This window comes from Cannabis sativa, chromosome 5 (genome assembly GCF_029168945.1).
Source record: "Cannabis sativa cultivar Pink pepper isolate KNU-18-1 chromosome 5, ASM2916894v1, whole genome shotgun sequence".
In the NCBI taxonomy this organism is placed as follows: Eukaryota; Viridiplantae; Streptophyta; class Magnoliopsida; order Rosales; family Cannabaceae; genus Cannabis; species Cannabis sativa.
The window spans coordinates 10,490,243-10,504,734 of NC_083605.1; the positions used below are offsets into that span (position 1 = coordinate 10,490,243).

Sequence of the window (14,492 nt, forward strand, 5' to 3'; positions counted from 1 at the left end):
AATGTTGTTTTAATTATTTAAAACTTTTAGCAACAATACACTTGTAAGAATAGTATATTTATAAAGTATTAAACTTAAATAAAAAGTGATACTTAATTTTTTACGAATTTTTCTTTACTAATTGGATTGGATCAAGGTTGGATTGGATCGGATGCCCACCCCTATTAGAGAGATTACAAATTAGAGATTTAAGTGGATTTGCTATCCTCTCACCTCTCCTTTTTCCCCTTCAGTCCCTCTTGCCAAACAAAGGGATTTGTTATCTCCCTCCTCTCATCTCCTCTCCATCCCTCCACTTCTCCCTCCTACCAAACATAGTGTAAGAGAAGTATTAAAAAATATGGGTATAAAGAAGAGAAGAGCAGAACAGAAGGAGAAGGAGGAGGCTATGGCGGCGATGATGCTTATTTCAGATGATATACTCTCTCAAATATTCATCCGAATCCATGATTGCCAATCTTTACTCCGATGTACCGCCGTTTGCAAGGCCTGGTTTTCTGTCATCAATTCAGACCACTTTCGCCACCAAAAACAGAAACGATTATCAAACAATCTTCAACAATCAAAACCATTTACCCTTTTATTTAGACATGGCCACTTTGACAAACTAACAAAACCCTTTCCCTACCAATATTTCTCAAAAGAATCACAGACTCTACATCAGAAGAACACAAACAACACCAACATCATACATTCTCAGGATGATTATTACCTCAATTTCTTGCCTTGGCCGGAGTTTCGTTTGCTTTCGGTTACCAACGACTTGCTTCTGCTTTCACGCGAAAGGGGAAAGGATTTCATGATCTGCAATCCCTTCACCAAACAATGGATTGTGATTCCCAAGACTCCTATCGACTTAACTGAAGTATTCGATTATAGCGGACACGGTGGGTTGATTTGCGAAAACAAGGATGATAAATTATTCAGGTACAGAATCATGTTAGTATGGAGGAAAGTTTATGATGAATCTTACTTATCTGATTTTGGTCGATTAACCTTTTCTTCCGAAACTGGACAATGGAGTTCAGTAAAGAACATAACTTTACCTCACGATTTGAGCGATGAACCTCCTGGCTATCTTTGAATTATGATACTACAATTGCTCATGGCATTATTGCCTTGGATCCTAAGAATTTTAATGGTATTTGGAGAGAATACTTGCGTGTTCGTACTACGGTGGATATCGAAAAACCATTAAAGAGGAGGATGAAGCTTTGCAAGGAGAATGGGAATTGGATTTGGGCGAATTTTAAATATGAACATCTTCCTACCTTTTGCTTTGTTTGTGGAATCATTGGGCATGCGGATAGATTTTGTCCTAAACGCTTTGATCAACCTATGGATCAATTGGTCAAACCGTATGGTGCGGCGCTACGGGCGGATCTGAAGAAGAAAAACTACCTCGTTGGTGCTAAGTGGCTTCGGAGTGGGGCCGAGGAGGGTGGTGCGGCGGCTGGCCGTGGTGGTGGGGGGCGTGTGACTGAAGATCTTCATGGAGTTAAGGCTATCCCAAAGATCATGGATGTTGATTGTGTTGACCATATTGGTGATCATGATCCCATGACTTTAGGGAAGAGTAAAAAGAAAGAAATAATTAAGGAAAGTGGGAGGGAGATTATGCAATCGGCTATAGATGGAAATTCTGAATTTATGGAAAGTGATGATGATGCAAATATTGAGGAAGATTTGGTTGTGTTAATGGAAAGTAAGAGGAGGCGTACTGGGCGTGTGGGCCTTGAAGCTCACGTGGAGGGGGGGGTCGACTAAAGCTATTGATGGGGATGTTGGTGTTAATGGGTCAAAAAACGATTCACAGGTGGGCCATGGTGTACAGGCCCACCCATCATCATGAGTATTATTTCCTGGAATTGCCATGGGCTTGGGAACCCGTGGGCTCAACAATTCTTGAAGGATCTTGTGGTCCAAAAGAAGCCCAGTTACTTGTTTTTGTGTGAAACTCTTGCTAAAAAAGATATTGTTGAAAGAATTCGTGTGGCGATTGGTTTTGAAGGAGCCTTGGCGGTGGACTGTCAAGGGAGAAGTGGGGGTGTTGCGTTGTTGTGGAGAGAAGAGGAGGATGTTCAGGTGCTAGAGTATGGGTTGTCCTATATTGATGTAGTTGTTTGTGGTAGTGACCAAGGGCATTGGCGGTTGACGGGAATATATGGTGAGCCGAATAGATCATTACGAAAAAGAACTTGGGACCTTATAAGGGAGCTAAAAAACAAGTCAAGTTTGCCTTGGTGTATCATAGGCGACCTTAATAATGTTACTTCTCAAGTGGACAAAAAAGGTGGTCATCCTTATCCACGGTGGTTAGTTGATGGGTTCAATGATACATTGATGGATTGTGGTTTACATGATCTTGAGCTTTATGGTTATCCATACACTTGGGAGCGAAGTAGAGGTACTCCGGATTGGGTGGAGGTGCGCATTGATCGGGCGATGGTGACTCAATCATGGTTAGATTTTTTCCCTTTGGCTAAGCTCTTTAATTTAGAGGTGTCTACTTCGGATCACACTCCTTTACACTTAGTTTTGATTAATGAAGTGGTGGTTGCTAAGAGACATGTTTTTCGATTTGAAAATTCATGGTTGAAAGAACCTTTGTTTTATGAGATTGTTAAAAGTTGTTGGGATAATGGTGAGCCGAGGGGTGTTATGGAGAAGATCAAGTGTTGTGGTGATGTTTTATGGCATTGGGGAAAAGATTATTCGGGGAATTTTCCTAAGAGAATAAAAGATTGTAAGCTTGAGGTTCAAAAGTGGAAGCAGGGCCGTGATGGGGTGTCGGTTGAGAACTACAAGAATGCTTCAGCCAACTTGAATAGTGTGTTGTTGCAACGTGAGATTTTTTGGAAGCAGCGAAGCAAGCAACTTTGGTTGCGTGAAGGGGATAGTAATTCTAAGTATTTCCATGCCTCAGCTACTTCTAGAAGACGTCGAAACTCCATTCAAAAGCTTAAAGACTCAGATGGTGTTTGGGTGGATTGGAAAGGGCGTCTCCCTTCGGTCATGGTGGACTACTTCTCCACGTTGTTTACTGCCTCAGCTGTCTCGGGCCACGAGGTGCTTCAGTGTGTACCTTCGGCGGTTACTAATGACCATAACAACCGGTTGTTAGAACCGATTTCTGATGAGGAGATTCGTCGAGCTCTCTTTCAAATGCATCCAGATAAATCTCCGGGTCCTGATGGCATGACGCCGGGTTTTTACCAAAAATGTTGGAGCACTGTAAGTAATGATATTATCACTCTTGTTAAGAATTTCTTTGTTGTTGGTTCTTTTCCAAGAGAGTTAAATCATACTAATATTGTGCTTATTCCTAAGAAAAAACATCCGGAGTCTATGACTGATTTGCGCCCTATATCTCTTTGTAATGTGCTTTATAAAATTATTTCGAAAGTGTTAGCCAACCGATTTAAGGAAGTTTTGCCTGTGGTGATCTCAAGTCATCAAAGTGCTTTTCTTCCGGGTCGCTTGATTTCTGATAATATTATGGTTGCTTTTGAGATTATGCACTATTTGAAGAGGAAGAGAGTAGGGAAGGAGGGATTCATGGCTATTAAACTTGATATGAGTAAGGCATACGATCGAGTTGAGTGGAGTTTTATTGAGAACATGTTGCTTCGTATGGGTTTTGCTCAACATTGGGTTCAGTTGATCATGTTTTGTGTGACTACGGTTTCGTATGATGTTACTCATGGTGGTCATTCTATGGGGCCGATTACTACGTCAAGAGGGTTGCGTCAAGGTGATCCATTGTCTCCTTACTTGTTTTTGATCTGTGCCGAGGGTCTTTCTTTGTTGTTGAAGCACTATGAGAGGCATCATTGGTTAACTGGTTGTCGTGTTGCTCGGGGTGCACCTATGGTTTCTCACATGCTTTTTGCAGATGACAGCTATGTTTTTTGCAAGGCCAATGATAATGAAGCTCAAAGTGTGTTGCGGCTTTTACACAGCTATGAGCTTGCTTCAGGTCAACAGGTAAATTTTGCTAAATCCTCTGTTTTCTTTAGCAAGAATGTTACCTCGCCTGTGCGTGATCACTTGTGTGGTTTGATGCGTTTAAATGCCGCCTCTGATGATAGCTTCTATTTGGGTCTTCCTTGTATTATGGGGAGAAACAAAAATGCTATTCTTGGCTTCTTGAAGGAAAAAATGAAAAAGAAGATTTTTGGTTGGGAGACTAAGTTCTTGTCTAAAGCTGGTAAAGAAGTGTTGATAAAGTCTGTGGCTCAAGCGCTTCCTAATTATGCAATGAGTGTTTTTCTCCTAACTCAAGAAATTTGCACAAGCCTTGAGGGGATGATGGCGAAGTTTTGGTGGAGATCCCAATCTAATTCAACTAGTAGAGGCGTGAGTTGGGCTAGTTGGAAGAAGCTTTCTCAACATAAACACTATGGTGGTCTTGGTTTTCGTGATCTTCGGGACTACAATCTCTCTTTTTTGGGAAAGCAAGGTTGGCGCCTGCTTACTATGGAGGACACTCTCGTGGCGAGAATTTATAAGGCTCGATATTACCCACAAGGTTCGTTTCTTAATGCTGAATTGGGTTCTAATCCAAGCTTTATTTGGAGAAGTATTTGGGCCGCTCAAGAGCTTGTAAGGGCCGGTGCAAGAAGGGCTATTGCAAGTGGTTCTTCGGTTAGTATCTTACTTGATCCTTGGCTTCCAAATGATTCTAATCCATATGTCTTGACAAGTAATCCTGGTTTAGTTGATCAAAATGTTTCGAGTCTGATGGTTGTTGGGGAAAGAACTTGGGATATTGATCTTCTTAATGATATGTTTGAGGAGAGAGATATTCAGTTGATTCAAAGCATCCAATTATCTACTTCTCGGACTATAGATGGGTGGTTTTGGAGCATGGAGTCCTCGGGCTTCTATTCAGTTAAAAGTGCTTACAAGTTCCTTTAATCTTCAAGTGGGAATTGGTTATTTTTGCAAGATGAGAATTGTTGGAAGCATCTATGGCAGCTGCCCGTTCCTCCCAAAGTTCATCACTTTCTTTGGCGTGCTTGCTCTGGTTGCCTCCCAACTAAGGTACAACTTCACTCTAAACATGTAAATGTAGATCTCTTGTGTCCTTTTTGCAATATACATTTGGAGACTATTGTACATGTGTTGTTGGATTGCCCATTCTCTCAATCTTGTTGGGCTCTTTCGGCGGTGAACCAGTTGGCTCCGGGTTCTAGTGCCGAGTTTAGTAGCTGGTTTTTTGAGCTGCTAGCTGATGGTCGTGAGGAGGTTAGTGTAGAGGCTGCAATGGTGTGTTGGAGTATTTGGCATGCTCGCAACGAAGTGCAATGGAACCATAAGTCTCGGTCTGCTTTGGAAGTAGTGAAGTCGGCAAAACATGTCCTTGGCCAATGGAAAATTACTAAATTTGAATCACCTAATGCTTTATTTGCTATGGGGGATATCTCAAAAAGTAATTGTTGGCGTAAACCTGATGAGTATACGGTCAAGGTGAATGTCGATGGTGCGACTTTTGAAGCTCACCAAAAGTTTGGTTTTGGTTGTGTTGCTCGTGATCACCATGGTAAGCTTATTGAAGCTATTTCTGAGAGTCGTTGGGGTTGTGTTTCTGCAGATATAGCTGAGGTCATTGGCATCAAGGAGGCGCTTAGTTGGATAAAGCGCAAGGGCTGTGATAGGGTGGTTGTTGAGTCTGACGCTTTAGTTGTTGTTCAAGCAATTAATAGCTCAGTGCATATGCCATCCCAGTTTGGTTTGTTGGTTGAGGACTGTCGTACTATTGTTGCTAGTTTGAATAATGTCCTTATTTCTTATGTTAATCGATCTGCAAATAGGGCTGCCCATTGTGTTGCTAGGGGGTCTTATTTATTGTCAGGTTGTATTTTTAATGAGCTAAATGCTCCGCTTTCTTTGTGTGACATTGTTAAGGCTGATGCCTGTTAATTTTTAATGAAACTCCTTTATTCAAAAAAAAAAAAATATATTTATAATTAATGTTTCTATATACAGTAGAACCTCTATCCAAGAATAGATTTTTAATAGTAAATAATAAAATAAAATACTCTTTTCAATGCTATTACTTAGGTACTAAATAAATTTAATGCTATATTAATGTTTATGGACATAAAAAGAATTTCCATTTAGATTAATGTTTCCATTCCAGTGGTAAATAAGTAACTTTAATATGGACATAAATTACAAATTTACATAGTGTGACAGTTAGTTAAAATGGGTGGTCGAATTGATGCCAAAATTCATAGTTTATTTCCAATAATATAAAAAAAGAAAAAAGAAATATCATTGTTGTAGCTGCCATTCTTGAATTGCATTCTGAAGTGCGTAGTTGGGAACCAAATTCAAGTTGTCAAGTTTGAGGTTTGTCATGGGAGAAGTATCATGACCAGTATGAAGCCATCCTCTTATTGCCTCTGCTTCATATGTAAAACCATCTGCTGCTATTTGTGGATCTTCCATGATTTCCTGTAAATTCAACCACCAATTCATGTCAAAAACACCCATAACTGGGGCGCCTCGGGTTAGTGTCCAAGTGATAAACTATTATGACATAATGTAGTTGTATTACCTGAAGGATGGGACACGTGAAATGGGAGGGAATCCGTTGACGTTTTTTAGAAACTAAGGATGAACCTGAAACATGGCATGAAGTTCTCATTGGCTCAAGAACACCCCAACCTACTGACACGAGATCTGGTCGATCCAGCCAGTTCTTCTGGCAACACCTCAATGCCAACTGAGCCAACTGTTTGGCTTGCTCAAGTGGCCAATCACCAGCTGAAATGTCCAACACTGCACTGATGTTATTATTGTCCACAGCACATTGAACATTCTTCACAAGCCCATCAGGTGGCCGAGCAGTTAACAGTCGTAGAAGAAGTACACCAAAAGAGTAGACATCTGATTCTGGTCTAAGCTCTCCACTCTCAAGGTACTCTGGATCCATGTATACAGACTCATTATCTAGTTCATTAGATACTTTGGTTGAGTTGGTCAGATCTTCATTTTTTTGAATAAGAAAGCCAACACCTAAGTTCCCTAGTTTGCTGACGTAGTTGGCATCTAGAAGAATGTTACTAGGTTTCACATTTCCATGTATAATGCTAGGTTTATTTGAGTGAAGAAAGATAAGGGCTGAACACAATTCAGTAGCAATGCACGTACGGATTTGCCAGGGAATGGTTTTGTCTTTCCGGCTGAGGCAGTCTTCAAGGCTGCCATTTTTGAAGTACTCATACACTATGGACCTAGATTCTGGACACATTCCAATTAACGTTTCCACGTTTGGATGTCGTACCCTGCTTATAATCTCCACCTAATGAGATTCAATTGACAAGGAAAAGTATAAATTAGCGTATATTCTCAGTTGACTTTATTTGAACATGCTATCAATAGAATTAGATTTCTAGTTTATGTAAATGCATAATGCATGTTTCTCTTATTTAACCGGTGTTTCGATGAAAATACCAGTACTGCAGTCATTAAAGTAAACTCACCTCGTGTTGGAAATCTGACTGACTCTTAGAGCCATAGGAGGGCAACATCTTTATGGCAACATGCATTTGGCGAAGAATCCCTTTGTAGACAGTTCCATAACTTCCTTCAGAAATTTTCCAGGACGGATCAAAATTATTAGTTGCCTCATTAATCTCAAGAAAAGAGAAAATTGGGAGTTGTGGCTTGCAAAAGCTTGAAGTTTCCCCTTTCATCAATCTTCTTAGCCATGCGACTTCTCTTACAGCACTCCCATGTTCTACTCGTAATCTATCCCGCTTGTCTCTAAAACTTATCAAAAGTTCAACAGCTGAGAGAATCTTCTCTTCCAATTCCTTAATATCATCTTCTGACTTTGCTAATTCGCTCTCTAGCACTAGATTCTCCTTCTGAACCATCTGAAGTTCTTTGATGAACTCATCACGCTCATCTTTCATCCTTTCCAGTTCTTGTTTTACTCTTGCTAGTGTTTCTTCACTCTCTTTTATTTGGCTAATCTCCTTTATATATAACTTTTGAAATGCCTTCGCCTATAAGACAGTAGATAACCAACGTATTAAGGGAGATGAAATCCATTTACGAGGCAGCTAAACAAAGCCATGGAAGATGAATGCTTTGTGTGATGTGAGGATAGAGTGATTCTAGAAAGTTATACCTAACCTTAATAACAGGAACAACAAGAAAATACCTGTAATATAGATTATATAAAATGACCTTGAACTAAGGATCTGCAAATTTGTATGATTGGAAAGAAGCCCGGCAACTAATGAACACTACAAATTACATGCTATGTGTTCAGGTGAACATATGTAAAATGATTACTTTATGCAAGGTGATATGGATTGGGATGCAGAACACATCTCTTCATTTTTTTTCGGAATAATGCTTTTTGCTCTAATCTCAAACATAAGTTAGAAATATGACATGTCACAAGAAAGACACCAATTCAAAGAAAGAAAAGAAAGAGTGACTAAGGAGAAGGTTTGCCTTGCATTTAGCCTCCACAATATCTTCGTCATCTTTCCATCGCTTTACAGCTTCTTCAAAATCATTCCACTTCTGTTCTTCAGTACCCGTAATGGCTTGTTCGTGACTAAAACAGCTTTCTTTACCTTCTTGTTCTTCCACATTCAGCTCCTGCAAAATTCATAGAAGAATCAAAGAGTTTACTGATAAGCCCCGAGATCTTCGGATCAAGAACTCAATAAAACAGTAGCCAAACAGTAGCAAAACAGTAGGAATTGTATATTAAATGTATTGAGAAATTCAATTACAAAAGATAGGAGCCCTTAGGCTCCTTTGGTGCAATTAGAGTATTTACTCAAAACATTGCATAACCCCCCAATCCTCCTAAGTATTCTATATATACTATTGTAATCTCACTCAACACCCTTCTTAATACAATGACCCAATTACCCTTTTATTTAATATATGTTAGAACACCACACTAATCCTAGGTCCTAACATTACCGGCCGCCCGAGTTTCACCTTGTCCTCAAGGTGATTGATGAATTCACTCAAATCTAGAGCCCTATGTTGTATGCGACCTCTGTCAAAGAACCAAGTTAGTAATGTGGTATTTTGACGTGTCCTTGATGCACCCTTGGTTGGTTGGAGTCGTGTTTGGCGCCCTCTATCAAAAACCCAATACTTGAATGGCACTAGTAAAGCACCAAGGTTAAACTTCTCATCCACCAAAGGTATTTTATTTTTGCCTCCAATAACATGACAACCTTCACCATTTATGAGCAAAAAAGTCACTTTCAAGTGTTCTTTCCCATCTCTTGTCTCATGATTGAGAATGTAACCTTTTGGGTAGGACATCCAAAGTTGCACCCCTTTAAAAATAAAATGGCCCATTTTTTTGTTTAATTGGGCCATGACCACAACTTGGTCAAAGCCATATAAACTTTGGAATGACTGGGCCCAAGATGGAGTAAGTAAATCAAATTGACCCATTGGGTTAATTTTGCTCTTGTGGGCCAAAGCTGAAGTACATTTTAAGGAGTTGGGCTTGGGCCTTACTTGGTGTTTGAGTTCAAAAAAGCTCCTCCCCACCATCAGCCTCTTTGCCAGCCGTCCCTCTTGTGCGACTGCTCCTCGGGACTTCGCCTTCAAGCTCTGAATCTCCGGCGAAGCTTCCAGTGTCCACGCCTCCGTCTTCTCCGACTCCGGCGATGATTTCCGTGGTGGATTCGGCTCCGTCACTGCCCACGACGTGAACGGTCTTGGGATCGGCGATGAAATCCATTCCAACGCCGCCCCCAGCAGTTCGTCTTCCTCTGCCGCTCGCACTAACGGCATCTTCGTCTTCTCTTCCTCGTCCGGCACCACCTCCCACAAAGCCTTCTTCTCCGGCGATGGCACCAGGGACGCGATCTCCGTCGATGCACCCCCTTGAACCTCTGCCTTGTAGATCTTCTCGGATGTCGTTCGTTGCCGAGGTGCGAGCGAATTCCATGGAACAACTTCCCGATCCGGCACCGTCTTCAACACAGCCTTCTTCTCAGGCGATATCTTCAGCTGCTGTTTTTTCTCCGTTTCTTCATGAAATAGTGGTGCAGCGGTGATAGTTTCCCTGAAGCTATCAAGTCTAGCGAACGCTCGTTGGTGTTCTCTTATTGCCATGTCCATTTCTTCACCCTTGAACCTTCGATGGTAAACTGAACCTTCGTACGTGAATTGGGAACGGAATCTGCGAAGCAGTAGGCATTTCAATTCATTCCACGTTTGAAAAGGATGTCTACGATTTTCCCAGCAGAACCAACTCAGCGCTTCTCCTCCGAGACTATGAACTGCAGCATCTAATTTTTCTGCTGGTGTCAACTGCTGCAAACTGAAGTGCCATTCAGCCGTGTACGCCCATTCATCGGGGTCATCTCCGATGTCGAACAGCGGCAATTCAGTTTTCGAGGCTCGAAACTCAGATCGAATTCCTGCGACATTCATGTTTCTTCTGTTGAACCGCCCTGGACCGATCACCACAGATTCGAGTTTATCACCGATTCTGTTTCTCACGTTTTCCGCCTCCATCGACTTCCATCCATTCACTCTTGATTCCATTGTTGTAGTCACCAGCGATCACCAAGAACTTCCGCTCTGATACCAATTGATAAGCCCCGAGATCTTCGGATCAAGAACTCAATAAAACAGTAGCCAAACAGTAGCAAAACAGTAGGAATTGTATATTAAATGTATTGAGAAATTCAATTACAAAATATAGGAGCCCTTAGGCTCCTTTGGTGCAATTAGAGTATTTACTCAAAACATTGCATAACCCCCCAATCCTCCTAAGTATTCTATATATACTATTGTAATCTCACTCAACACCCTTCTTAATACAATGACCCAATTACCCTTTTATTTAATATATGTTAGAACACCACACTAATCCTAGGTCCTAACATTTACACTCTCCCAAAAGTGTGCTCCAATAAGTTGATTAAAATAAAAAACAAAGTTAATAACATTACTAAACAAACAAATTGCTTTCATGATTTCTTCGAGGTGAGAAATTTTTTCATTCTCTTGTCAATATCAGATCAATTTCACATAAAACCCACAAGTGACAAATTACAATTTCCAGAATCCTTATTTTCACTTTTTTTAACAAGAGTTTACGAAGAGAATGACTATCATGATGCAGTAAGTTTGCAACATACAAGTTTAGTTCTGTAACAGTAAATAGGAGAATTGATAGGTCAAGGTAAACATCTCTAACCTCATCTGCCAACAACGGGTTTAACTTTGAATTATCAAACTCTTTGTCGGAGGACAAACTTGAATCTACTGAACAATGCTTAAACAAATTATTTGATATTTCATCCAACTCATTGGTATCATCCCAAAAATCTGCACACCACTGTAACAAAGTTACTTATCCAAGCTCAGATACATTCTCACTAAAGATAAAACAATCAGGCTGAGTAATTAGTAGAGTGCGCCTACCTAGATTGCTCAGCTTATGAGGGTACTCCGATTTTATTTCCTGGGATTGACTGATTTCAGAAGGAGAATGCATTAGAGGCAATGGAAAAACAGCTTCTCTTTCAGATGTTTCTTGACTGTGGCTCCTGTTTTAAGTTCTCTTGATGTCAGTAATAACAAGAAATTTAACTCTAGAAACAGTAACTAGAAGAGTTATAGTACAAACATGCACACACACAAGTGAATTATGACATGATACAGACACAAGTAATAAATCAGATGTTAAAAGAAACTTCAGGATTTTCATGCCAGACAGGCAGACAATAGAGTCTAGAGTTGATGTTTTCTAGATACTGAATAGCCATGGAGATGCAACCTTGGCTGTGAATGTACCCAGAAGAGAACATAACAGCCAAAAGAATTGAAAATTTCATTTTTTCCAATTTTCCAAGAAATAATATTTTTTAGTTAAAAAGTTTAACTTGCAGATATTCTATGTGAACAAAACAAGATGAGGTTAGTCATGTTCTTGACCACTGATAATACGAATGTCTTCCAATCACCTTTTCTTAACAAATGATAGCTAAAACCGTTCTTCAAGGGGGGTGTAAGCATCTTCAAGTGCAGTATTTTAAAAAAATCTTGATTTATCAATTCTAAAACATTACATTTCAGTAATGACCAACTTGTTATCAAGATTCAAATCTGTAGTTATCAGGGAAACCATTATAACAGAGATCGGCTAATTCATTCCAAGAATTACCTGGTATATATGAGGTGACCCTTGCAAATAAACCATATATGACAAGACCTTGATGCTTGCTGGCTTACAAAAAATGCTTTCTCGGACTTTAGGTCTGCCAGTGTCCTTCAAATTCAGAAAGAACCAATCAGTTATAATGAAAGCATGTGTTTATTCCTTTAGATTTCCCTCATCAAAGAACTTGGAAAAAGAGCTAAATCAAAACCAGAATATTGGTTTTAAGAAAAAAAAAACAGAATTTTAGGAAAATCAAGTTCACATAAGCAATTAACTCAAAACGAGTAAACTTAAATCAAAGAAGCCAGTCAGAGATATTCTTGCATAAATGTGCCAGTGAATTACACGTGTATTCATACTCATTATAATATTCATCGGCAGCAGCTCCCATGATAAGCCATCTAACATCATGCTGAGCAATGATTTCTACAATCCCTTTCTCAACATTATCCGCCTCAATCCATACTTCATATGCCTGCGCCTGGAGAACAAAAGTTTATCATACATCAATCATATCATAATATAATTCTCTGCAACATTCATAATAACCTTATACTAGTTCATTCACAATCCAAAATTGACTCAACTGAAGGAAGAAAATTTACATTCAAAACTAAAAGATCACAATCAATTGTTAGCACGACAACTCACAGTATCAAATATACGAAGGGTTAGAAAAGTGATACATACCCCTCTTCGTGAAAGCATAAGTAGGTAGTTGTCTAGAAGTTCTCTTAAATTTTTCTTTTCAAGATGCTGATATGCTTTAACCATATACTGCTTCAGTTTGTTGGCAGGAGTACTTCCTTCTACTGCAAATCATAGACTAATCGTATTTACTAAAATACTAACAAATGAAAATGGTCTACATATATGTATGCCTATGTTGCAATTCTAATAAAATGGATAGTGGTAAAAAAAAGCTACAACAGCTTGTGGTTCTGATAATTGTGCAACATATAGAATAAAATGTACACAACATAAACTAATCATAAAAAACAGAAATTCCCATAAAGCAATAAATATATTTTTGATTAAGCAACCCTGTCATTTTACAATCATTTTGATCTTTTTTAATCATAAACGTCAATGTGTTCATACCATATTCATAGAAATACAAGCAGGAGTGAGCAAATTTTTCATAATTTGTTTCAAGAGCACTCTAAAAAGCCTCAATCAAAATATGGCTGCTTACCATTGTTTTAAGAAAAAAGAAAAGAAAAACATAAACATATGAGACACTTTCCTAATACTCCCACTTTTCAAATTGATCAACCAAACAGAATACAGATCTCTATCCACCATAATAGACAATTGGCATCAGACTAGTGATTCCCAATTCATCTTTTCCTCCAATATTTGCAACCAAACATAACCAATTGAATAAACACTAATGTATCCAAACCCAACTTATCACCATCATCATCCTCCATCTTCAAATTGAATGAACCATAGTTGTAAAGCGAAATTCAAAACCCAATTACGAAAATAACATAATAAGTCAGACCAAGAAGTCCAAAAGCCATTTTCTCTCATTAATTTACAGAAGCAAATGGGACCTAAAAAAGAAAAGCAAGCATTCATTAAAGACAATTCAAAAACTCACTCATTGAAAACAGACGTGAAGGTGTGTGAACATGAAGCAAGCAAATCTTCATCCCTGAAAAGTTATGGAGCGCCCATAACAACGCCCTCTCGCTCTGCTGAACACGCTTTCCCACCGCAACAAATATAGTCTCTTCCACATCGAACACTCGGTGCTCTTTTTCAGCCACTGCAACGCTTCCCATCTATGGAGTATTATGGTAATACATATACAGAGGGAAATGTATGAAGTTGGGCAAAGGAGATTGATCACTGTAGAGTTCGATTCGAGGTCCAACCGAACAGTGTCTTTCCACTTTCACCTTTCTATTTTGTGCCTTAAAAAGAAATACGAAAGCACAGATCAACAACAGAGTAAAGTAATAAAAGATTAAAGATAGAAAAAGATAAAATGAATAAAAGATTCCTTCAAAAAAAAAAAATAAGAATATAAAAACACATAGTAAAAGGTCTCATAAGAAAAAAATTTTAAAAAAAATTTAGTGAAAGAAGCTAAGAAATTTCTTAGGATAGCAATGTCATGTCTAGGTGGTATAAGAATTGAAAGTAAAATAATCAATCAATTGTTATAAAATATTATTTTTGGTGTCTAAATTAATGCATTAATTATTACTATAAATATTTGATTATATTTTTTTTTATTTCATTGATTTAGCTTCTAATGATAATATTTTAGAGAATGAGAGAATGTTTGATGAGGTAGAAAGCT

At 38.9% G+C, this 14,492-nt stretch overlaps 2 protein-coding genes across 3 annotated transcripts; one reads left to right on the forward strand and one right to left on the reverse strand.

Annotated features, from left to right (window-relative positions):
- The first annotated feature begins 340 nt into the window (after window positions 1–340).
- On the forward strand, window positions 341–5,925 carry LOC133038150 (uncharacterized). Its single transcript, XM_061116207.1, has 4 exons — window positions 341–1,027; window positions 1,132–1,705; window positions 1,817–4,893; window positions 4,981–5,925. The coding sequence occupies exons 1-4, from the start codon at window positions 341–343 to the stop codon at window positions 5,923–5,925; spliced, it is 5,283 nt and encodes a 1,760-aa protein (XP_060972190.1).
- Window positions 5,926–6,096: 171 nt separating this feature from the next.
- Window positions 6,097–14,175, reverse strand: LOC115716387 (U-box domain-containing protein 32). Of its 2 annotated transcripts, none has more exons than XM_030645172.2 (10): window positions 13,785–14,175; window positions 12,869–12,990; window positions 12,538–12,659; window positions 12,182–12,286; window positions 11,440–11,564; window positions 11,213–11,343; window positions 8,479–8,628; window positions 7,494–8,021; window positions 6,566–7,312; window positions 6,097–6,462 (listed from the first exon to the last, which is right to left on the reverse strand). In XM_030645172.2, the coding sequence occupies exons 1-10, from the start codon at window positions 13,966–13,968 to the stop codon at window positions 6,280–6,282; spliced, it is 2,397 nt and encodes a 798-aa protein (XP_030501032.2). In that variant the 5' UTR covers window positions 13,969–14,175; the 3' UTR covers window positions 6,097–6,279. The 2 variants fall into 2 exon arrangements, with proteins under 2 accessions (XP_030501032.2, XP_030501033.2); XM_030645173.2 differs by having other exon boundaries at window positions 12,869–12,987; window positions 13,785–14,147.
- Window positions 14,176–14,492: the final 317 nt, after the last annotated feature.